Raw genomic sequence first — 23202 nt, 5'->3', positions numbered from 1 at the left:
TGTCGTTGATGGGGGCACCCTGACTGTGCTACACATGGCTTTCTGTGGTGTCCATTGGCTGGCTGCGTGGAGTACCTTGAGGCTTTCTAGGTGTCAGACCATCTGCATGCGGGGTGGGGTTTGGGGGGGGGGGGGAGGGGGGCTTGCCACCAGAGTGCCATGTGCGGCTTGATGGGTTCCATTCACAGACGAGGCTGTGACTGCGTTTTTACGTAAAACATGTGTGCTTTCGCCATGCTAGCTTCTGACACGACTTCCAGTTTAGTGTGATCCATATTTCACTTTGTATACAAGTAAACGAAAGCCACTTAATTCACAGAGTTTTGCAGATGCACTTTCATAGCGTGAAGTTGCATCACATCGGGTTAGTCATTCATTCAGCGCTGGTACAGTGTCAGAGCTTCACGGAGGCGCTACAACGGCGTGTCTGTTTGGGAAAAGAGCCCTTTATTAGGAGTGCGCGGTTGGTCGATCGAGCATTGAGTCACGCTGGCTACCACAGGCGGCTTTCAGCAAGTGGGCGTCTTTAGTGGACGTGCACTGAAGAAACCCCAGGAAGTAGCTCTGTTTCAGTGAGCATGCAAGGGAAATTCCGACCCTGTGGGTGGGGGGGATGTGGTTTGAACAAAACCAAGGGGGGCGGTGAGGAGGGCGCCGAGTAAGAGGTGGCATATGATGCGCACACACAACACATCTGGAAGGAAAGCCGAGGCCTACAAATTAAGGTTAAACTATGGACCCCTGAATGTCCGAACAGTTATAAAAATCTAGAGGTCCGCAAGGGTGGATTGCACACGTGCTGCAAAGGAAGATATTCTTCCTTGTAAGGAGCAGAACCAATGGAACGTGGGTGCTTGAGTTTTAGGGACACAGAACCTCAGATCTCGAATGTCACAGGGTGCAAGGGCCTCAGCATCTGAGTACTCTAGTGCACAGACCCTCAGATCTCGCCTGTCACGGTGCAAAGGCCTCAGCATCTGAGTACTCCAGGGCACAGAACCTCAGATCTGGACTGTCACAGGGTGCACGGATCAACCGTGGGGCAGAGCAGGACGACGGAGCTGCGGGGGGAGGGAAGGGGGAGGGCAGAGCAGGACGACGGAGCTGCGGGCGGAGGGAAGGGGGGGGGGGGCAGAGCAGGACGACGGAGCTGCGGAGGGAAGGGGGGCAGAGCAGGACAACGGAGCTGCGGGCGGAGGGAAGGGGGGGGCAGAGCAGGACGACGGAGCTGCGGGCGGAGGGAAGGGGGGGGGCAGAGCAGGACGAAGGAGCTGCGGGCGGAGGGAGGGGGGGAGCGGGACCGGGACGAAGAAGGGCTGCGGGCGGAGGGATGGGGGAGGGGGACGGAGCTGCGTGCGGATGGAAGGACAGAGCTGGACGAAGGAAAGCGGAGGGAAGGGGGGACGAGCAGAGCAGCTCAGAGCAGCTCTGGAAACAACCACCGTCTTTCTCCGAGGCAAAGCAGAAATGCCTCGGAGAAAGCATGGTCATTTTCGCATTTGGGGGCGTGTTTTGCTGTTCTGAGTGACGGACAACGTCACTGTCTAAAGAACGCAAAAAATCACGCCCCCAAATCCGAAAAGGACGGGGCTACATTGGAGTGACTGATCTCTCCTCCAATGGCTGGCCTCCGTTTAGGAAGCCAGCCAATTGAGGAGAGGTCAAGTACAGAGGCGGATTCAAGCTCCGTACTCAAAATCATTAATTCTCTGACCGGAAGCTGGCAAGCCAGCTTTTCCGGTCCGAGACCTAAAAAGGAGGCGGGTGGAAGAGAACAACAGATCGCACAGGAGAAGAGAACAGGGAGTTAGAGAAAGAGGCAGGTGGAAGACAACAGCAGATTAGCACAGGAGAAGAGAACAGGGTGTTAAAGAAGGAGGCGGCGTGGAGGAGAGCAGCAGATCAGCACAGCAAAAGAGAGCAGGGAGTTAAAGAAGGAGGCGGGTGGAAGAGAGCAGCAGATCAGCTCGGGAGAAGAGAAGAGAACAGGGAGTTGGAGAAGGAGGTGGGTGGAAGAGAGCAGCATAACAGCACAGCACAGCAGTAGAGAACATGGAGTTAAAGAAGGAGACGGGTGGAAGAGAGCAGCAGATCAGCACAGGAGAAGAGAACAGGGAGTTAAAGAAGGAGGTGGGTGGAAGAGAGCAGCAGATCAGCACAGGAGAAGAGAACAGGAAGTTAAAAAGGAGGCGGGTGGAAGAGAACAACAGATCGCACAGGAGAAGAGAACAGGGAGTTAGAGAAAGAGGCAGGTGGAAGACAACAGCAGATTAGCACAGGAGAAGAAAACAGAGTTAAAGAAGGAGGCGGTGGAAGAGAGCAGCAGATCAGCACAGGAGAAGAGAAGAGAACAGGGAGTTAGAGAAGGAGGTGGGTGGAAGAGAGGAGCAGATCAGCACAGTAGAAGAGAACAGAAACAGGAACAGAAGAGAGCAGCAGAGCAGATCAGGAGAAGAGAACAGGGAGTTAAAGAAGGAGGTGGGGTGGAAGAGAGCAGCAGATCAGCACAGGAGAAGAGAACAGGGAGTTAAAAAGGAGGCGGGTGGAAGAGAACAACAGATCGCACAGGAGAAGAGAACAGGGAGTTAGAGAAAGAGGCAGGTGGAAGACAACAGCAGATTAGCACAGGAGAAGAAAACAGAGGTAAAGAAGGAGGCGGTGGAAGAGAGCAGCAAATCAGCACAGGAGAAGAGAAGAGAACAGGGAGTTAGAGAAGGAGGTGGGTGGAAGAGAGGAGCAGATCAGCACAGCAGAAGAGAACAGGAAGTTGAAGAAGGAGGTGGTGAGGAAGAGAGCAGCAGATTAGCACAGGAGAAGAGAAGAGAACAGGAAGTTAGAGAAGGGGGCGAGGTGGAAGAGAGCAGCAGATCAGCAGCAGAGAACAGGGAGTTAAAGAAGAAGGCGGGTGGAAGAGAGCAGCAGATCAGCAGAGGGAGAAAAGAAGAGAACAGGGAGTTAAAGAAGGAATCAGGTGGAAGAGAACAGCAGATCAGCATGGGAGAAAAGAACAGGGAGTTAAAGAAGGAGGCGGGTGTAAGAGAGCAGCAGATCAGCACAGGAGAAGAGAACAGGGAGTTAAAGAAGGAGATGGGGTGGAAGAGAGCAGCAGATCAGCACAGGAGAAGAGAACAGGAGTTAAAGAAGGAGGCGGGTGGAAGAGAACAGCAGATCGGCAAAGAAGAAGAGAACAGGGAGATAGAGTGAGAGCGATAGAGTGAGGGGCGATAGATAGTGAGGGCAATAAAGTGAGGGCGATAGATATAGTGAGGGCGACACATAGATAGATAGAGTGAGGGCAATAGATAAATAGAGTGAGGGCGATAGATAGATAGAGTGAGGGCGATAGATAGATAGAGTGAGGGCGATAGATAGAGTGAGGGTGATAGATAGATAGAGGGTGATAGATAGATAGATTGATAGATAGATAGATAGATAGATAGATAGATAGATAGATAGATAGATAGATAGATAGATAGATAGATAGATAGATAGATAGATAGATAGATAGATAGAGGGAGGGAGATAGATAGATAGATAGATAGAAGTGAGGGCGATAGATAGAGTGAGGACAATAGATAAATAGAGTGAGGGCGATAGATAGATAGAGTGAGGGCGATAGATAGAGTGAGGGCGATAGATAGAGAGATAGATAGATAGATAGATAGATAGATAGAGGGCGATAGATAGATAGAGGGCGATAGATAGATAGAGGGCGATAGATAGATAGATAGATAGATAGATAGATAGATAGATAGATAGATAGATAGATAGATAGATAGATAGATAGATAGATAGATAGAGGGAGGGAGATAGATAGATAGATAGATAGAAGTGAGGGCGATAGATAGAGTGAGGACAATAGATAAATAGAGTGAGGGCGATAGATAGATAGAGTGAGGGCGATAGATAGAGTGAGAGCGATAGATAGATAGATAGATAGATAGATAGATAGATAGAGTGAGGGCGATAGATAGAGTGAGGGCGATAGATAGATAGATAGATAGATAGAGTGAGGGCGATAGATAGAGTGAGGGCGATAGATAGATAGAGGGCGATAGATAGATAGAGGGCGATAGATAGATAGAGGGCGATAGATAGATAGAGGGCGATAGATAGATAGAGGGCGATAGATAGATAGAGGGCGATAGATAGATAGAGGGCGATAGATAGATGGCAATAGATAGATAGAGGGTCGATAGATAGAGTGAGGCCGATAGATAGAGTGAGGCCGATAGATAGAGTGAGGCCGATAGATAGAGTGAGGCCGATAGATAGAGTGAGGCCGATAGATAGAGTGAGGCCGATAGATAGAGTGAGGCCGATAGATAGAGGGAGGCCGATAGATAGAGGGAGGCCGATAGATAGAGGGAGGCCGATAGATAGAGGGAGGCCGATAGATAGAGGGAGGCCGATAGATAGAGGGAAGCCGATAGATAGAGGGAGGCCGATAGATAGAGGGAGGCCGATAGATAGAGGGAGGCCGATAGATAGAGGGAGGCCGATAGATAGAGGGAGGCCGATAGATAGAGGGATGCCGATAGATAGAGTGAGGCCGATAGATAGAGTGAGGCCGATAAGTAGATAGAGTGAGGGAGATAGGTAGATAGAGTGAGGGCGATAGATAGATAGATAGATAGATAGATAGATAGATAGATAGATAGATAGATAGATAGAGTGAGGGCAATAGATAAATAGAGTGAGGGCGATAGATAGATAGAGTGAGGGCGATAGATAGATAGAGTGAGGGCGATAGATAGAGTGAGGGCGATAGATAGATAGAGTGAGGGTGACAGATAGATAGATAGATAGATAGATAGATAGATAGATAGAGTGAGGGCGATAGATAGATAGAGTGAGGGCGACAGATAGATAGAGTGAGGGAGATAGATAGATAGATAGATAGATAGATAGATAGATGAAATGAAATGAAATAAAAAGTGAATTTATAAAGCGCAATTGCTGCCCAGGGGCGTCCAAGCGCTAGTGTAGTCTATTAGTAACTAAACACTCAGGGGGGATCAGCCAGAAGAATTAAAAGGGGGTAGTGAGCAGGAAGGTTTTTAATTGTTTCCGGAATGACAGCAAATTGGGATTGGACTGAAGTTGAAGATGGAGAGAGTTCCACAACTTGGCAGCTTTTAGTGCGAACATCCTGCCACCAGCTATCGCTCTTTTTACTTTGGGTATTGAGGCTAGAAAGGCCTGGGTGGAGCAGAGATTTCTGGTCGGGTGGTAGTGAGCTATTAGATTGCGGCTAATTGCTGGTCCCGTCTGCCAGAAAGCCTGATGAGAAATGCACATTGCCTTGAAGGCAATTCTCTGTCTTACCGGTAGCCAATGCAGCTTGCTAAGTCCGGGCTTGACTGATTGTCTGCGAGGCAGCTGCAGCAGGGTGCGGGCTGCGCAGTTCTGGACTACCTGGAGCTTTCGCAGAGTGAATTCCGGGGCACCAAGGTAGAGGACATTACTAAAGTCCAACCGGGACTGGATCAGACCCTGAACTGCTACCTGTTTGGCCTCCATCGGTAGAAGGGGGAGAACTTTCCTCAACATTCTGAGGAGGCCAAAACAGGTCGCAGACAGTTTGATGGCCTGGGTGTTGAAGGAAAGGGTCTTGTCAAGCCATACCCCTAAGCTCTTTATGTTGTCTTTAGGTGTTGGAGGGGTGCCCAGGCATGGGGGCCAGAGGGAATCGAATGGTACTGCAGATGTTGGTCCTAGGAGCATCAGCTCTGTTTTATCCCCATTGAGCTTTAGGGAGGACGTTGTCATCCATTCCTTGACTTCCTCCAGGCATTTCATAAGACCTGATGAAAGAGGTCTGTTGCCCTCCTGCGCCAAGGAAACCACTAGCTGCGTGTCATCAGCATATGAAATGATCTTAATACCAAACGGCTGGACGACCTCCGCCAGTGGTTTCATATAAATGTTAAATAGCGCAGGGCTTAAGGAGGAGCCCTGTGGTACCCCACAGCTCAGTGATCTGCTGGCAGGCACCGTATCCCCGTCAAAAATCTGGAATGATCTATTGCTCAGAAATTATTCGAGCCATCTAAGTGCATTGCCTGTTACTCCGATGTTAAATAGGCGGTTCAGCAGGGTGGCGTGACTGACCGTATCAAAGGCGGCACTTAGGTCAAGGAGGACCACTGCCACTGATCCTCCTTGATCCAGAATTCTTCGGGTTTCTTCGGTGACCGCTAGTAAGGCGGTTTCGGTTCCATGCCTGGGTCTGAAGCCTGTCTGGGTGGCATCCAGTAGCAAATTATTCTCGAGGAACTTCATCAGATAGACATTGATGTGCTTCTCGAGAATTTTGCTAACCCAAGGGAGCAGCGAAATTGGGCGGTAGCTGCTAGGATCCTCTGGGTCGAGATTTGGCTTCTTAAGCAGGGCCTGAACCATAGCTTTCTTCCATGCAATGGGCACAGTGCAGGATGAGATGGAAGCGTTTAAGAGGTTCAGTATTACAGGCAGGGTAGCCTGGCTCGCCTGTATCATGGCCTCTGGTGGAGCTGGGTCACGTGGGGATCCTGATTTTACTTGGTGGGCTAGTTGGTCAAGAGCTTCAAGATCTAGAAGGGGGAATTGATCCAGTAATACCCGGTCCGGGTGGGGGGGTCTGTCTCAGTGGTACCTGGTCATGTACTCTGAGATCTGTGACTGCCGTTGGGAAAGAGGAGTAGATCTGAGTGACTTTTTTTATGAAAAAATTCTGCTAGATCGTTACATTGGGCTCGGGTATTAACAGGAGGTGCGGTTGAGCTAGCCACTTTGGTTAATTTTTTCACTAAGTGGAAAATTTCCTTGGGTTTAGATTTAGCTGCCATGATTTTATCGGCGAAGTGAGCTGATTGAGCGACCATTATCTCGCCTTTGTAGACCTTAATTGCTTCTCTATATTGAGACTTTTTTCTGGTAAATAATCCAGACGCCGCGATCTCTCTAATTTCCTACAGAGACGTTTTTTGTCTCTGAGGGTGTCTGAGAACCAGGGGGCCGATTTATGTGCCCTTTTAGGTGTAATCTTGCGAAGTGGAAGGGAGGTTTCGAGAGATTTTATAATCCAGTCTACGTATTCCTGGTGTGCTACGCTAGGGTCTGCGTTGTAAGACGGACATGTAGCCTCTAAATTGTGAATCCAGGACTCGATGGGTAATCTGGCCCAATTCCTCATGTTCTTAACTAGAGGTAAAGGAGATGCAGATTTGCAGGTGGACCAGGTAAAAGGGATAAGAGAATGGTCGGTCCAGGGAAGGCCGATGGGTTGGCCGACTACTAACTCTGTGCAATTACTAAAAACTCCAGTAGGTGACCTTTAGAGTGTGTGGGGCTGTGACCCGCTGATCTAACTGTAAAGCCGCTAGGTCATCCACCAGTTCCATAGCAATATGATCTAGGGTGGTGTCAAAGTGTAGGTTAAGGTCACCTAGTAGTGTAAAGTTAGAGGTGGCTGTAATTTGTTCAGCTAAAATGGTGGGGAGTGATCTGTGAAATGGTTAGATAGATAGATAGATAGATAGATAGATAGATAGATAGATAGATAGATAGATAGATAGATAGAGTGAGGGCGATAGGTAGATAGAGTGAGGGCGATAGATAGATAAGAGTGAGGGCGATAGATAGATAAATAGATAGATAGATAGAGTGAGGGCGATAGATAGAGTGAGGGAGATAGATAGATAGATAGATAGATAGATAGATAGATAGATAGATAGATAGATAGATGCTTGTGTGTGTGGGGGGTTGTGTTTGTGGGGGGGTTGTGTGTGTGTGGGGGGGTTGTGTGTGTGGGGGGTTGTGTGGTTGTGTGGGGGGGGGTTGTGTGTGTGGGGGGGTTGTATGTGGGGGGTTGTGTGTGGGGTGGTTGTGTGTGTGGGGGGTTGTGTGTGTGGGGGGGTTGTGTGGGGGGTTTTGTGTGGGGGGGTTTGTGTGTGGGGGTTTGTGTGTGGGGTTTGTGTGTGGGTGTGTGTTGGGGTGTGGGGTGGGGTGTGTGAGTGTGTGTGGGGGGTGTGTGTGGGGGTGTATGTGGGTGTGTGTGGGGGTTGTGTGTATGGGGTTGTGGGGGTGGAGGGTTGTGTGTGTGGGGGTTGTGTGTGGGGGGTTGTGTTTGTATGGGATTGTGTGTGTGGGGTTGTGTGTGTGGGGGGGGTTGTGTGTGGGGGGGTTGTGTGTGGGGTTGTGTGTGTGGTGGGTTGTGTGTGTGTGGGGGTGTGGGGGGTTTGGGTGTGTGGGGGGTTTGGGTGTGTGGGGGGTTTGGGTGTGTGGGAGTTGTGTATGTGCTTGTGGTTGTGTGTGTGTGGTTGTGTTGGTGGTTGTGTGTGGGGTTGTATGAGTGTGGGGTTGTATGAGTGTGGGGCTGTATGTGTGTGTGGTTGTGTGTGTGTGGGGGTTGTGTGTGGAGGGGTTGTGTGTGGGGGGGTTGTGTGTGTGGGGGGTTGTGTGTGTGGGGGGTTGTGTGTGTGGGGGGTTGTGTGTGGGGGTTGTGTGTGGGGGGTTGCGTGTGGGGGTTGTGTGTGTGGAGGTTTTGTGTGGGTGTGTGTGTGGGGGGGTTGTGTGTGGGGGCTGTTGTGTGTGTGGGTGTGTGTATGGGGTTGTGTGTGGGATTGTGTGCGGTGGGTTGTGTGTGGGGGGTTTGGGTGTGGGGGGTTTGGGTGTGTGTGTGGAGTTGTGTGTGTGGTTGAGTGTGGTTGTGTGTGCTTGAGGTTGTGTGTGTGTGGTTGTGTGTGCTTGTGGTTGTGTGTGTGGTTGTGTTTGTGTAAGGTTGTGTGTGTGGGGGGGTTGTGTGTGTGGGGGGGTTGTGTGTGTGGGGGGTGTGTGTGTGGGGTTGTATGTGTGTGGGGTTGTATGTGTGTGGGGTTGTATGTGTGTGGGGTGTGTATGTGGGGCTGTGTGTGAGGAATTGTGTGTGTGGGATTGTGTGCGGTGGGTTGTGTGTGTGGGCGTGTGTGTGAGGGAGTTTGGGTGTGTGTGTGGTTGAGTGTGGGTGTGTGTGGTTGTGTATGTGTGTGGTTGTGTATGTGTGTGGGGTTGTGTGTGGGGTTGTGTGTGGGGGGGGTTGTTTGTGTGTGTGGGGTTGTGTGTATGTGGGGTTGTGTGGGGGGGTTGTGTGTGTGGGGGTTGTGTGTGTGTTTGTGTGTGTGGGTGTGTGTGTGGGGGGTGTGGGGGGTTGTGTGTGGGGGTGGGGGGGTGGGGTTTGTGTGTGGGGGTGTGTGGGGGGTAGTGTGTGTGTGGGTGTGTGTGTGGGGGGGGTTGTGTGTGTGTGGAGTTGTGTGTGTGGAGTTGTGTGTGTGGGGTTGTGTGTGGGGGGGTTATGTGTGTGGGGTTGTATGTGTGTGGGGTTGTGTGTGGGGGGTTGTGTGTGTGGGGGGTTGTGTGTGGGGTTGTGTGTGTGGGGTTGTGTGTGTGGGGGGTGTTTGTGTGTGTGGGGGTGTTCGTGTGTGGGGGGTGTTCGTATGTGTGGGGGGGTTGTGTGTGGGGGGGTTGTGTGTGTGGGGGGTTGTGTGTGTAGGGGGTTGTGTGTGTAGGGGGTTGTGTGTGTGGGGGGTTGTATGTGTGGGGTTGTGTGTGTGGGGGGGTGTTCGTGTGTGGGGGGTGTTCGTGTGTGGGGGGTGTTCGTGTGTGGGGGGTGTTCGTGTGTGGGGGGTGTTCGTGTGTGGGGGGGTTGTGTGTGGGGGGTTGTGTGTGTGGGGGGTTGTGTGTGTAGGGGGTTGTGTGTGTAGGGGGTTGTGTGTGGGGGGTTGTGTGTGTGGGGGGGTGTTGTATGTGTGTGGGGTTGTCTGTGTGTGGAGTTGTGTGTGTGGGGTTGTGTGTGGGGGGGGGGTTTTACGTGTATGGGGTTGTATGTGTGTGGGGTTGTGTGTGTGGGGTTGTGTGTGGGGGGTTGTGTGTGTGTGGGGGGGTTTATGTGTGTGGGGTTGTACGTGTGTGGGGTTGGATGTGTGTGGAGTTGTGTGTGTGGAGTTGTGTGTGTGGAGTTGTGTGTGGGGGGTTGTGTGTGGGGGGTTGTGTGTGTGGGGGGGGTTATGTGTGTGGGGTTGTATGTGTGCAGGGTTGTAAGTGTGTGGGGTTGTGTGTGGGGGTTGTGTGTGGGGGTTGTGTGTGGGGGTATTTGTGTGTGTGCGGGGGGTTGTGTGTGTGGGGGGGGGTTGTGTGTGTGGGGGGGTGTTGTATGTGTGTGGGGTTGTCTGTGTGTGGGGTTGTATGTGTGTGGGATTGTGTGTGGGGCTACAACACCCTCTACATGCTCCGCAGGATCTACAAATGGATCCTGACTGAAACTAAAAGAACGGTGACCCAAGCCCTCGTCAGCAGCAGGCGGGACTACGGCAACACTCTCTACGCAGGAATCCCTGCCAAACACCTACGACAACTACAACACATCCAAAACGCCTCCGCCCGACTGATCCTCAACATCCCTCAGGGCAGCCACATCACCCACAACCTGAGAGACATACACTGGCTCCCCGTCAACAAGAGGATCACCTTCAAGCTCCTCACCCACGCACACAAAGTACTCCACAACACCGGACCTGCCGATCTGAACAGCAGACTCAGCTTCTACAGCCCCACCTGCCAGCTCTGCTCCTCCAGCCTCGCCCTCGCCGCCGTCCCCCGCATCCAACAAACAACCTCCGGTTGCAGATCCTTCTCCTTCCTCGCCGCCAAGACCTGGAATACCCTCCCTACCCACCTGCGGCAGACACAAGACCTGCTCACCTTCAGAAGACTCCTTAAGACCTGGCTCTTCGAGCAGTAGCAGCACCCCCCCCCCCAGCACCTTGAGACCCACACAGGTGGTAGCGCCTTCTACAAGTGTCTGATTGATTGATTCATTGATTGTGGGGGGGTTGTGTGAGGGGGTGGTGTGTGTGGAGTTGTGTGTGTGGGGTGTTGAGTGTGTGTGTGTAGGGTGTTGTGTGTGGGGGGGTGTTGTGTGTGGGGGGGTTGTGTGCGTGTGGGGGAGTTGTGTGTGGGGGGTTGTGCGTGGGGGGGTTGTGTGTGGGGGTTGTGTGTGTGGGGGGTTGTGTGTGGGGGGGTTGTGTGTGTGGGGGGTTGTGTGTGTGGGGTTGTGTGCGGGGGGGTTGTGTGTGTGGGGGGCTTGTGTGTGTGGGGGTTGTGTGTGTGGAGTTGTGTGTGTGGGGCGAGTTGTGTGTGGGGGTGTGTGGTGAGGTTGTGTGTGTGCAAAAGAGTGAAACATGGGCCATTTAATTCAGAGGCACCTCATGTAAATACATTTCAAGGCTAAGAAGAGAGACCAAAGGTAAGTATAGAGGGAAAAAACCTGTAGATTCAAGGGTCGAATTCTCGAAAACAGAAAGCATACCTTTTAAGTCCTTCTGGTAAATATGCATACAGGGGTCTATCCGTGTCCAGAGGGGTCCACAGAATGCCAACAAAAACCCGGGTATAAATAAGGAGCTGAATAGAGAACATCTGTAGGGGTCTCTGACTCGTGAGCTATAAAGCTCTTCCTTCCTATAATACCTGGAACAGGTCCGATGCCATATTGGGTGTATAGAAGATGTAAATACTAGCAGAATAATGCTCACTAAAAATACGAGCCTTGCACAAATGATCCTAGTGGGTAGCGGATGAGGGTGACATAATACTATAAAGACTTAAAGACAGATATGTATTCACAAGCGGTACGGGCTGCGATGGCTGTTCAGAGGTAACTAAAAATAAAATGGGCAGCTAAAAGAAGAGTACAAATCTTGAGAGCTCCCAGTTCTCCTTTAAAGATAAGCGCAAGAAAGCGCAAATAAAACCTGGAAGAGGCTAATGAGTGACTAAAAAAATGGAAAAAGAAGCACAAGCTGGAGATGGTTCATAAGTAACAATTATGACTCAGAGGAAATCGTAACTTTAGATAAAAACCTGCTTCAGAGATAAGAGATATGAGAGGTACTGTAAAGAGAGGAAGCACCCCAATACAGAACATTATGCGGTTGCGATCGGGATAATTTCTACCAGATGCGCCTCGCTGAAATGCTCTCAAGTATGTAATTAAATTACAAAGAAAACAAGCTCTCGGAATTGCTGTGGCAGGGGAGCGCATTCCTTTGAAGCCTGATGTGGGGGGGGGGGGCGGCTTGGGAGCGGCTTCCTTTGAAGTCTGATTCAGAGGCTCAGACAAATGGTGTATGGTGTGCGATGTGCGATGTGGCTGGTGATAGGCACGCGCCTGGCTCACATGAACTGCACCTAATCCGCAGTGGGTAGACTTTTGAAAGTCTCTTACTATAATCTCACCGAACAAGCTTTCGCAGTGCTTCAGCGAGACCTAAAAATGGGGCATGATGCAATAAAATATTTGCCTAGGATCACATCGTTTGGTCAAATGAAGAAGGCAGAATTCATCCCAGTTTGCTTCTCTCCCATTGTACAACTTTAGCCTCTAGATAGGCGTCTATTTCTCACTGGTTTACATAAAAAAGAACAATGCTTTTTTTTTATTTGCCCGCACATGAGGTGAGAGCACGCATGGCAGGAAAAAGTCACAAGAAGTCTCAGCTCATTTTGTGCTTGAGGGTCCAAGAGGACCTCACGCTGAACAAAAGCCATGCATTTGGCTCGAGCCTAGCTCAGGCCTTCAGTGGCTCTCCCACCTCGAATACCAAAGTTGGAAACTGTTTCAAAGTTTAGTATTTTACTGAAAGTCACAAACCAGGCAGGAATCATCACCTCAACAAACATTGGAAAAATGAAATGGTCACACCTTCTACTCTCTCACTTGCGAGTCAGATTTTGCCAGGGAGAGCTATTTTGAGGACGAGAGGGCAAGAGCTGGAAAGGTACAGGTGTTATGCCTATTCAGAAAGTGAATGAGAAATAAAAGATGCATTCAAATATCGTTTTTTTATGTTGTCACATTTGCTGGGTTTCCAAAGACAGAGGTCAAATGTCATTTTATGTCTTCTTACAAATTGATGCTTATTTTATCGTGAAGACTGGTGTTTATTTTCCTCTCTCGGACTGCAAAGTTAGAGGATTTTGTAAAGTGAACTGTCCGATAATCGTGCTGGGGTACAGGGATTGTGAAATTAAAGGCTGTAGGGTGTTTGCTTCATACACACAACATTTAAGTAAGTTGTAAATGTACTGTACAAATATTTCAAAATATATCCACACTTAGGGAAGCCTTTGTTGCTATTCGGAAGTGATATGGAAACAAATACTGGAATAGGATGAAAACAATTCAGAACACTTCACTTTGTGATTTGCTAATGATAAATATTTGCTGTAACCCAATTGCCACACATTATTGATATATAGTTTTATCAGAAAAACTGCATGTCAGTGGTACGGTTTGTGGTCATTTCACTGGAAAATGTGCTGTCCATAAAAGACAGTGTCCTACTACATCTTGCTTTAGTAGAACATTTATTAAAAATGAACGTTTTTAACCGCTTCCATGCACCGGACGTCACGGTCGGCCCGGCCGTCCGATCTGCGCACACGCCAAATTCACCCACACCGCAGTGGAATTTGCGCCACGGCAAAGCGGCTAAATGTCAACTGATAAACCATTTTGCCCCCGCCCTGATGACAATGCTATTACTGAACTAAGAGCAAGTCAGGGTTCATCTTACCCCATATGGGAAATAAATTCTTATTATAAATGGAGCAAAGTTTAGTCTGTTAAATTAAACAAAATAGTTTATTGTACAGCAGACATGCTGATCTCACATATTTCAACGTGCTCTCAAATGTGATAATGATGAAAAAGGTAATTTGGTGAAATAAAAAGTTTGACTAGGATGACACATTTTGAGACCAGAATATGGGTCAAGCGCATTACAGTTAAGTTGAGTCGAATATTCAAGGTACTAGACCTGCAGGTCTTCCAAAAAAAATATTTTTCAAGGCCTGCCGATGTAGTGCAGCAAGGCTGTAAAAAATAAGCAACAAAAAGGCACTATGATGCAGTAGTTATGTCATTTTGAAGGTGCGCACACCATGCATGCGCATGTCTACAAAATGACGCCAACGCCCCCTTTTTTTATTTACCGAGTTGGATTGGTAAATAAAAAAACAAGAACCGCAAGCACTTTTAAAAAAAGTGTGAGAGGGGGAAGCAACACGAACGGTGCAGGTGGAGGGGAAGCTTCACAAAAGACAGGGGAAGTATCACAAAGGGTGCGGTGGGACAGGAGCAACATAGAGGGTGAGGGTGGAAAGGGAGCAGCAACTGGTAAGAGACAGCAATGTGGAACGGGTGGGGAGAAGCACAGGAATGAGAAAGAAATGTGTCCATGCTCTAGGGGAGAGACAAACTCAAGAGGAGGAAGAAAAGCCTACACAGCTAATAAATGTGAAGCAAGCAAATGAGTGACAGTAAAGCCAACCAATAGTAACCAATGGACAGGCTCTAGCTGACGTTATGACTTTTTGCCAACAGACAGCTTGAACTGTGTGTCAGGTGGTACTTAAAAATCAAAACTATACAGTTCAATTAACTGTAAACACGAATTAGCAATCATCTCTAAAAGTTAAACCCCAAATCCCAGACATCAAGGGGCTGCTGTCAAAAAGCTTTGACTGGCTAAGCATATCTTCTCCCTTCAGGTACTGAAACAGTCTTGTTACCAATTTAAACACTTCAGAGAAACGACCAATGACACCAGTGAAAGATGCTTTGAAAACAATCCAACAAAGCAGTATCAAGACGATCATGTCTGCATCTGGGCTGTAATAGCATTGGTCTTGCATTGCACCACAGGCCTTGTATTGTATAATGCTTTGTCTTTTTGAGCACACCAGATTTAACCTGAGCACGTATTTGCAAATATCTTACTTCAAACTGGTTCGTCTGAAACTGAAGGCAGTCAGATGCCAGAGCAAGGTAGTGCAAGCCAAAGGGTCCCCAGGACTAGCCTTGTACTCACTATAGAGAAAGAGGTCCAGGAATTCTTCCATACAGCTCAATAGCAATTGGGATGATTAGAGTGTGTCTAAGATTAATGTTATTTGTATCTCCTAAACAATTCTATTTTTGTTGCAATGGCTGCATCTTGAGCCTTTTCTCTGAAAGTAAAGCAATACATTTTCCTCAAGACCCGTTTTAAAATATTTTCACATTTATCTAGATTTTGTTCAGCATTATGCATTTAATTGTTTTTACTCTTTCCACTGGAATCATCGTATATTAAGATAGTGTTCATTTTTAGGTCTCGCCTTTACAGCTCATGCTGTATTCAGGATATGGGCGTAAACCTCCCCCACTTCCCGCCCATCTTTTTAATAGGTTCCTGGTCCCTGTCCTTTGTAAATGGTGGCAGGTCAATCGGCTTAGTAGTCCCTCCTTAGTACCGCCTTGTCTCTTCTTGTCACCTCCCATGTGGACACTTTGTTACATGTGTTGTTACTCCCTAGGTTTTAATCACAGTCTCATAGCACTATTTTCTTAAAGGGCTTCAGGAAGGACACGCTCTTGGACCTAAGCAAGGCTGGAATTGATTACTTTACTCACTAGCACATCTCACATTTATATGAGACCTTCTATACATTTCTCTTCATCAGCTCCACACAGAGTACAACCTAATCCAGAGTTAATATAACAATTCTTTGTCACATTTCAGAGCTACTAATTGTATATATGGACATAGCTAATTGAATGTACTTGTGGTACTGTCTTGCATTCAATGCATTATGGGTAGGGTGGATTTGCTATATCTTCTGCAGGGTGCAGTACCGTATGTGACCAAAAGTGGTGCAATGGCACCTCTTTTGGCCACATATAGTACTGCACCATGCAACATGGCTCTGTAAAAAACATTGCCATTTAGAATGCCAATAACTCCAACTCCAACAAATCAAGACTGCCTGCAATTCCAATGCCATAGGTCTAGCATTTGTTAAAGTTAGAACTGTTGGCGTTAAAAAAGACAATGTTTTTTAATTTTGCTTTTTTATATCATTGGCAACAGTGCTATGCAAATATAATAACTCCACGGCAAATATAACAAGCAGTTACAATGCAATAGGTCTTAAAATTGCGAGTTTTTGAGCTATTGACATTGTAAATGGCAATGCATTTTATAAAAAATTAAAAGGTATTGTTATTTACAATACCAATAGTTTAAAGTTTTGCCAAAGCAATACCTATTGTATTGAAGAACGCGGTGTCCGTGAAGCGAGCTCCACGCTCATAATTAAAGTTTTTTTAAAATAATTAAACCGAGTACGGTGTCCCTGAAAGCGGGTGCCGCGCTCAGTATTAAAGTTTAAAAAAATAAATAAAGAGAGAGTGTGCACCTTGCTCAACATCAAAGTTTTAAAAATAAGATTTAAACTGAGCGTGGTGTCACCTAAAGCGGGGGCCGCTCTCTGCGTGCAAATACAAACCAAAAAAAGCCGCCATTGTCCCCATCAGTGTCAATAAACAAAATAGTGCTCACCAACTTATAATGCAGACCGTGTAACAAGCCAAGAAAAAGGTCCAGTTATTATGGGCGGTAACAAATGCAGACAAGGCGGGGCGCAAGAAGGGACTAAAAGCCTATTTACGAATCAGAAGCCAGCATTTAACCTCATAGATGCTAGTAAACATCCCTCCCCAGTGCTGCGCTGTCCATTGGAACTAGTGCTGAATGGACGTCCAATGGTCGTGCGCAGCACTGGGGAGGTAGTGCTGCCGTCGGCCAACGCACCGACGCAGCACTTAAGGGGTTAAGAAGGACAATGGCACAAGCCAATGACAAATATGGGGAGAGTGGGCGGGGCTTCCACTGCATACTCTATTACAGCCTGCCTCGCAGAACGAGCAGCGCATGTGCGCTGTCGCTAGGCCTGACCTAAAAACAAAAGTAAAAAACATTGTTAATTTCAAAGCCAACAGCTTTAACTTTAACAAATGCAAGACCTATTCCATTACAAATGCTTGTTTTCCTTACGTGCTTTCAATTTAATCCACCATGAGGCTCAAAATAACAGCATTTGAAAATAGAACACTCAATCATGCCCGTCTTTATTACTTCATTTCCTTTGGCCTGCTTGTGCCTTTTGCTTAGGGTGACCAGACGTCCCAGATTTGCTGGGATAGTCCGGGTTTTTCACCAGCTGTCCCGGCAGATTTTAGGAAATTTAGCTCATGACCCAGTGTTTAGAGAGGGTCGACTAAAAACGGTGGGAGGAGCCTTTTTATGTTTTCCAAATCAGGCATTATTATCAGATGTTATAAAGAAAGCAATTTAATTAACAGACATGCAACTGATTTTAAAACTTGATTTTATTTATGTTCTTACTGCCTCTTCTGTAATTCTCTGCTGAAAAGCACTGTCATTCTGTGTACTCAGTTGAAGTAAAATTGTAATCCTATTTTTTATAAAAATGTCCCGGGTTTGGGATTTCACCCTACCGTTATTATAGCCTAATTCATTCTGCCCTCCCAAAACCACTGATGGAATGCTATGAGAAAGACAAGGGCACAACGCTAACCAACACTAGCCTCAGCTTTTGCATTGGTTTACTTTGCTTTTGTCCTTTCCAGTATACTAGCACAGGCAGGCAGTTGGGCGCCGTGCACAAAGCTGGCCAAACCCAACATGTATCCCAAGCATTGTCAGGCGTGATGACGCTCCCATCAGCCTCCACCAATCCATGCTCAGACGTGTCAAACTAGCGCTTGAGGCATAACAGCGGGCTGTTCTCAAGCCTGAGATTGAGACTACATAAACACGAAGGAATGGAAGTTTACGATATACAATTAAGCATGTGAGCTTTGTCAAATTCGAAAAGGCATCACATTTAGGGGGGGGGGGGGCACGCTGTCAACGTTCCCCCCCCCCCCTCCCTTCCCTCTGCCTACTACGGCCCTGATGTTAATGTCGGAATTGAGTTACTGTAACTATGTACAACAGTGTACTAGAACTACACTTTGTAACGAATATCCAGAGCGTTATATCACGGACGGCAGGAAAAATATATTCCACATCACTATCGCGACTGTGCCACCCCACCACAATACGGACTACACTTCCCATGATGCATATGGGGTCGTCTTACCAGAACCACTCGCTTCCGAAGCTGGGTACAGAGAACACCCCCCAGTGGATGAAGATCCCGAACTTGGCTTCGTCATACCAGCTCGGGAGGGGTCTGGAGTCTAGAGATTTCCACGTAGGCTCGTAGCTGTCCCCACAGGCCAGCGAGGCCGAAAGTAGCAGCGCGAGAAGAACCGCGGTAGGCGGAGGGATACACCGCGCAGATAAGCCCATTCTGAAGGCAGCAGACGGATGCCCGTCGGTAGTGTCGAAATTTTCGTTGTGTCGGGTGCCCTCCGTTTTGTGTTCCTGGTCTCGGGTCCGCTTCCTCCTCCTGAGCGTGTTCCTCACATGACGACGTCAGGTGACGAGCACTGAAGTTAAAAACAAAGGAAACGCACTATGCCTGGGGCCTCGGGTCAGTTTTCTTGCCGTTTATTGTTAAGCGTGTTCTTCTTAGCGCAGTAAGTCAACACACTCCACTGCTCGACTTAAGTCACCTGACCGCCCCCCCCCCCCCCCCCCCCCCCGAAAGTGGTTCACATTTTCAATAGTCAGACCCCCCAGGATATAGCGGCATGGATTAGCAAATTTAGCGGCACAAAAATGGAAATTTAGCGGCACAAATATGGAAATTTAGCGGCAATTTTGCGGCATTTTACTTGGCCATTTTTCCTACAACAAACTCAGATATCTTAGTTTTTTTTAGTTATTTAAAAACATGAAGCTATGTATATTTGGTTTATTTACAATGTAGACACTTTGTTTCCCTCGAAAAGCAAAAGACTGCCCGTCAGCTGCCCAGGGCATCAAAACAGCATTGCAGGCAGTAGGTGTGACACACTCGCATACACAACAGACGCAGTGAGTGCAAGGTTCTCTCAACCTAATATAAACTTATTTTCACTTGTGCTTGTGTGGGTTGTCTATTTACTTATGCTCTATTGCGCGACTTCCTCTGATGTGTATGCAAAACGTACCTTTTGTCCCGAATTTTCATCCTGAATTCTGACCTTCTGTCCTGACTTTTTGTCCTGAATTTTGACCCTTTATCCTGAATTTTTGCACTCACTGTCCTGAATTTGCACCCATGCCAGTTGGTCACCCTAGTGGCGGCCTGGAATAGACTGAATTGTCACAATTGTAGGAGTGTTAGTAATTGTGTTAGTCCTGCCTGGGAGGGCAATGTGGGTGCAAACTGGAGTAGCCTACTTACAAGCGCCTCAGCACATATTTTTTCGCAAATTAAGCACTGGGGTTGAGTGGGAAATTGATCAGTGAGGTTGAATGAGGGACCATGAGGTCCGAGAAAGTTCAAATGGAGACTGAGGTCTGAGGGTTTGTTGGAGCTGGAGTGGTGAGGGTCTCGGAAGCCTAAGCGTGGGAGTGGGAGGGCGTTCATGTGTTTAACGGAGGGAGGTTTTTGTTGAGTTTGTTGTTTCTAGCCACTGACAAAACTCCAGCATCTGTCTCTGTCTCAGACTGTGCTGCGAGAATATGAACAGAGATTTTCAGCCGTCTTTTCGTGCCCCAAACCCACTTCCGTTTTTTCGGTACTTTCAGCTTTAGGTTTTCCTGGCCAATAGCCTTTGACCTTTCACTTCCTCAAACTTTGTGACCACTAAGAACTAGGTAACACACAGGCGCAGACTGGTTCACGGCACCCCCGCTTGGAAGTGAGACAACACCTCGTCAGAGCCGTCACCAGCCAATGAGCCCCCAGGGCTGGTAGAAGATAACCTATCAAGTGAGAAACAAGACAGGTGAAGATAAACACACGTCTGCGCATTATCTCGCTAATCTCTCTGGCAGAACCCCCAGGATATAGCGGCATGCATTATCTTTTGTACAAATGCTGTGATTTCTACAAAAGTGCCGATTTCGCGGGCACTTTTGTAAAAATCGCGGCATTTTGACAAAAGTGACGATTTCGCGGCAAACCGCGAAATAGCGATATCCTGGAGGGTCTGAATAGTGCAACTTATTGTGACTAGATAGGTTTTATTTTTTGCATGAGAGGAATAGTTTCAGGAGAACGTTTTAGGAAACAAAAGCCTTGTATTGCTTATTAGGAACGCCAGTAACATTGGTCAGGAGAAAAAATGTCATTATTCCCCTGAATTTCACTCACTCTTCTGATGCTCATCTTTGGGGCACACCAGTAGGTGAGGGGGGGTAAGCACAGACACGGACAACCAAATAGTGTGATAAAGGCCGCTTTATTGGAATCAGGTGCACCTACAACAATATCCCACCTGGCCTGTGCCGAACAAAACTACTGCTCACTAAATAACAACTGCCTGACAGCCCCCCACTCCTAAAGTTAACCCCAACATTGCAACTGAAAATACAACACATCCGCTCAGCAACCTACCCCTCGACTGAATGCCACAGTGACCTCCATGCCCTCACCCCCGCCTACCATACAGTCCCAGGCCTCCAGCAAAACCACCCTATCTCCTTAGGAAAGCGCCCCCCAGTAACCGCACCTGTTCCAGCGACACCACAACTGTAAACACCCTAAACCAGTGCACCATCGACCAACAAAACCCCTCCAACCAGGACCAAACCCCACCACCCCAGACCCAGAGGAAAAATTAAAGGGAGGGTGGAAGGGACCACGAAACTTCCTACGGACCCCTGGCTGCTGTGTCACTGCACCACAAACAGTGTGCAGTGACACAAAATGGCCGGTTAAATAATGGACAAGCCCAAAACAAGCCCAAGGAGCCCAACCAGCCCAAAACGCCCCAGCTACGGCGAGCCCCGGGTGTCAAGCTTCCTCCCCCCCCCCCCCCTTCCCTGGTGCCCCAAACTTCCCCGGAGGGGAGAGCCTCCCGCTGGTCGGCCACCCCCCCAAATCCCCATTGGGGAGAGGATGTGTTCTCACGGCTAGACTACCGACTTGGGAGCTGGGAAACCAAATTCGAGACTCGAGGTCGACTCCACATCCTGTGCTTCTGGGCAAATCACTTAATCTCCCCGTGCCTACCACAATAATAAATGTGTCCTTTTGTAACGTAGCTGGTGTTCATGTAAAGCGCTCCAATACCTTCGGGTCGAGTTTGCGCTATATAAATCTGCCCCCCAAAAATCTTGAAGTCTATGAATTTCCGTTACCAGGATTAATTCAGTAGATATATGTGAATGCGAAGGGGTACCTGGAATAGTATTTTACTTTAAAAAATATTTTCATGGGGCGTGGCCAAGATGGCGAACTGAGCGGCAGCAAGACCTCGAGGCTCCCCGCTCTGAGTCCCCATTCCTGGCCTTAATACCGCATTATCACCCCAGCTCAGCGAGGTTTGCAGCTGAAATGACAAAGGCAGGGAAAGCCTGCCTGGGGAGCTGCCTGGGGCCCCGTAAGACGCTGCGAGGACCGAGTGGTGGTCAGCGGCCTGCAGTCGCGACGAGAAGGCGGCTTGAGGCGAGTGCGGCGTGGCAGATGCCCGAGACCCCTCTGGAGCTATCAGCCCTGTACAGCTCTGCTGCAGCCGCCCGGTTTCCGTACTGGAGGTGGGGCAGGCGTGGGGCCGGTGGACCGGAGAGGGCGGCACGGGTGCCGGAGAGTTGGCAGCAGCTGCGGGACCCCCCAGGGTACAGCGATACTTGAGACCCTAGCGTCTCGGGCCTGCCGACTGGAGGCGGGCCGCATCTTCTGATGCGGGTGCCCGGGCAACACTTAGTACCAGCGACCACTGACTGCCCCGGAGAGCGGAGGTGAGGAGCTACCCCAGCGGAGGGGCGGGGGGAAGCAGATAGCGGCAGGCGGTGCTGGGAACAGGACTGCAGACCCCAGCTGGCGTGAAAATTTAGGGCGCGGCTCGAGGCCTAGATGACTGGCCCGACGGCGGCCTAGCCTGACCCCGACGAACACCCGAAGCGGCAGACAAGAGGGGCAAATACTATCAGCTGCATTCACCCCAGGAGCAGCGGGGGACGAGTGGCAGAGGACCCCCAAGACACGAGGCGGCAGGGGGACACGCTTGAGCAAGCACCATTTAATTGGAGGCGCCCCGCAACGACCAAGTGAGGGCGGCGCGCCGCCAAGGCAGAGGAGTCCCAGCGATGCCGGCGGGTCCGGTGTGCCGAGGAGCGCAGCGGTGAGGGCCGAGAGTGACTGGCGGATGTGGTGGGACCCTTGGGGGGGTCGTGATCCTCAGGAGTTGAACAAGGCACAGAACCAGGTAACATTGACTCCCTCAGGAGCAGAGGGGGGATCAGCCCCTCCCCCCACAGCCGGGACAGGGGTAACGGCAGACGAATGATAGCACCATGGGCCGAGACCCCGACCCCAGTAGGCGTGTCATTTCAGTGGCAGCCCGAGGCCTAGGTGACTGGTCCAGGACAGACCCAGAAGGGCATCAGGGAGGCCTACGCGGGGCACAAGAGCCACCGGCGTTCCCAGCATCTTGGAAAAGAACACCACAGCAACGAACATGGCCAACGCCGCAAGAAGAGGGGGGCGCACTCTCGACGACATGCTCATCAAGGGCCCTCCCAAAGGCGACCAGAACCCCCCCTCTCCACCGACCAAAGCTCCTGCAGACCAAGGGGATGGGGAGGTACCCATAACCAAATCCTTTCTCGAATCTCTATTCAACTCCTTGCGTGAGGACTTCCAAACGTTGAAGCAGGACATGGCCGGTGAATATTGTGAACTTCGCCGAGAGGTGGACGGCTTGGGTGAGCGAGTGGCGGCGGTCGAGGAGGCAGAACAGTCTAGAAGTGAAGAGGTGGAACAACTCCAGCAGGAACTCATACGCCTACGTGACCAACAGGTAGACCTGCAAGCCCACGCAGAGGACCTTGAGAACAGGTCCAGACGGAACAACATCAGGGTCCGTGGTGTGCCATCCAAAGCAGAAGGGGCGAACGTTATGAGCTTCTTACAAGACATGTTTCGGGAGATCCTGGGGCAAGCAAAGGACTTTGACATCAGTAAAGACAGGACGCACAGGGTAGGCCTGGTGCGCCACGCACCTGCCCCCCCTCCCGACATACTGGCCTTTCTGCCCGACTTCCCTTTAAAAGAGAGAATCCTTCGTGAGGCGCGCCAGAAACAACCCCTAATGTATCAGGGGCAGCCAGTGACACTTTACCAGGATCTCTCGGCCATCACCCTACACAAACAGAAAGATTTTAAAATAGCCACAACGTTCCTACGAGAGAAAGGAATCCCTTACTCCTGGGGTCACCCCTTCAGACTGATCTT

At 49.3% G+C, this 23202-nt stretch overlaps 1 protein-coding gene across 1 annotated transcript in view; it reads right to left on the bottom strand.

Moving 5' to 3' along the window:
- Nucleotides 1–18497, bottom strand: part of FUCA2 (alpha-L-fucosidase 2) — a 245501-nt gene extending 227004 nt beyond the window's left edge. Inside the window, exon 1 of the mRNA XM_086927169.1 lies at nt 18010–18497. Within this exon, the coding sequence (XP_086783295.1) occupies nt 18010–18221 (212 nt within the window). The 5' untranslated portion in view covers nt 18222–18497. The remainder of the gene's footprint in view (nt 1–18009) is intronic.
- Nucleotides 18498–23202: the final 4705 nt, after the last annotated feature.

This window comes from Lissotriton vulgaris, chromosome 6 (genome assembly GCF_964263255.1).
Source record: "Lissotriton vulgaris chromosome 6, aLisVul1.2, whole genome shotgun sequence".
Classification (NCBI taxonomy): Eukaryota; Metazoa; Chordata; class Amphibia; order Caudata; family Salamandridae; genus Lissotriton; species Lissotriton vulgaris.
The sequence above is the reverse complement of the archived record's forward strand: the minus strand, read 5'-3'. Positions and strand labels throughout refer to the sequence as shown.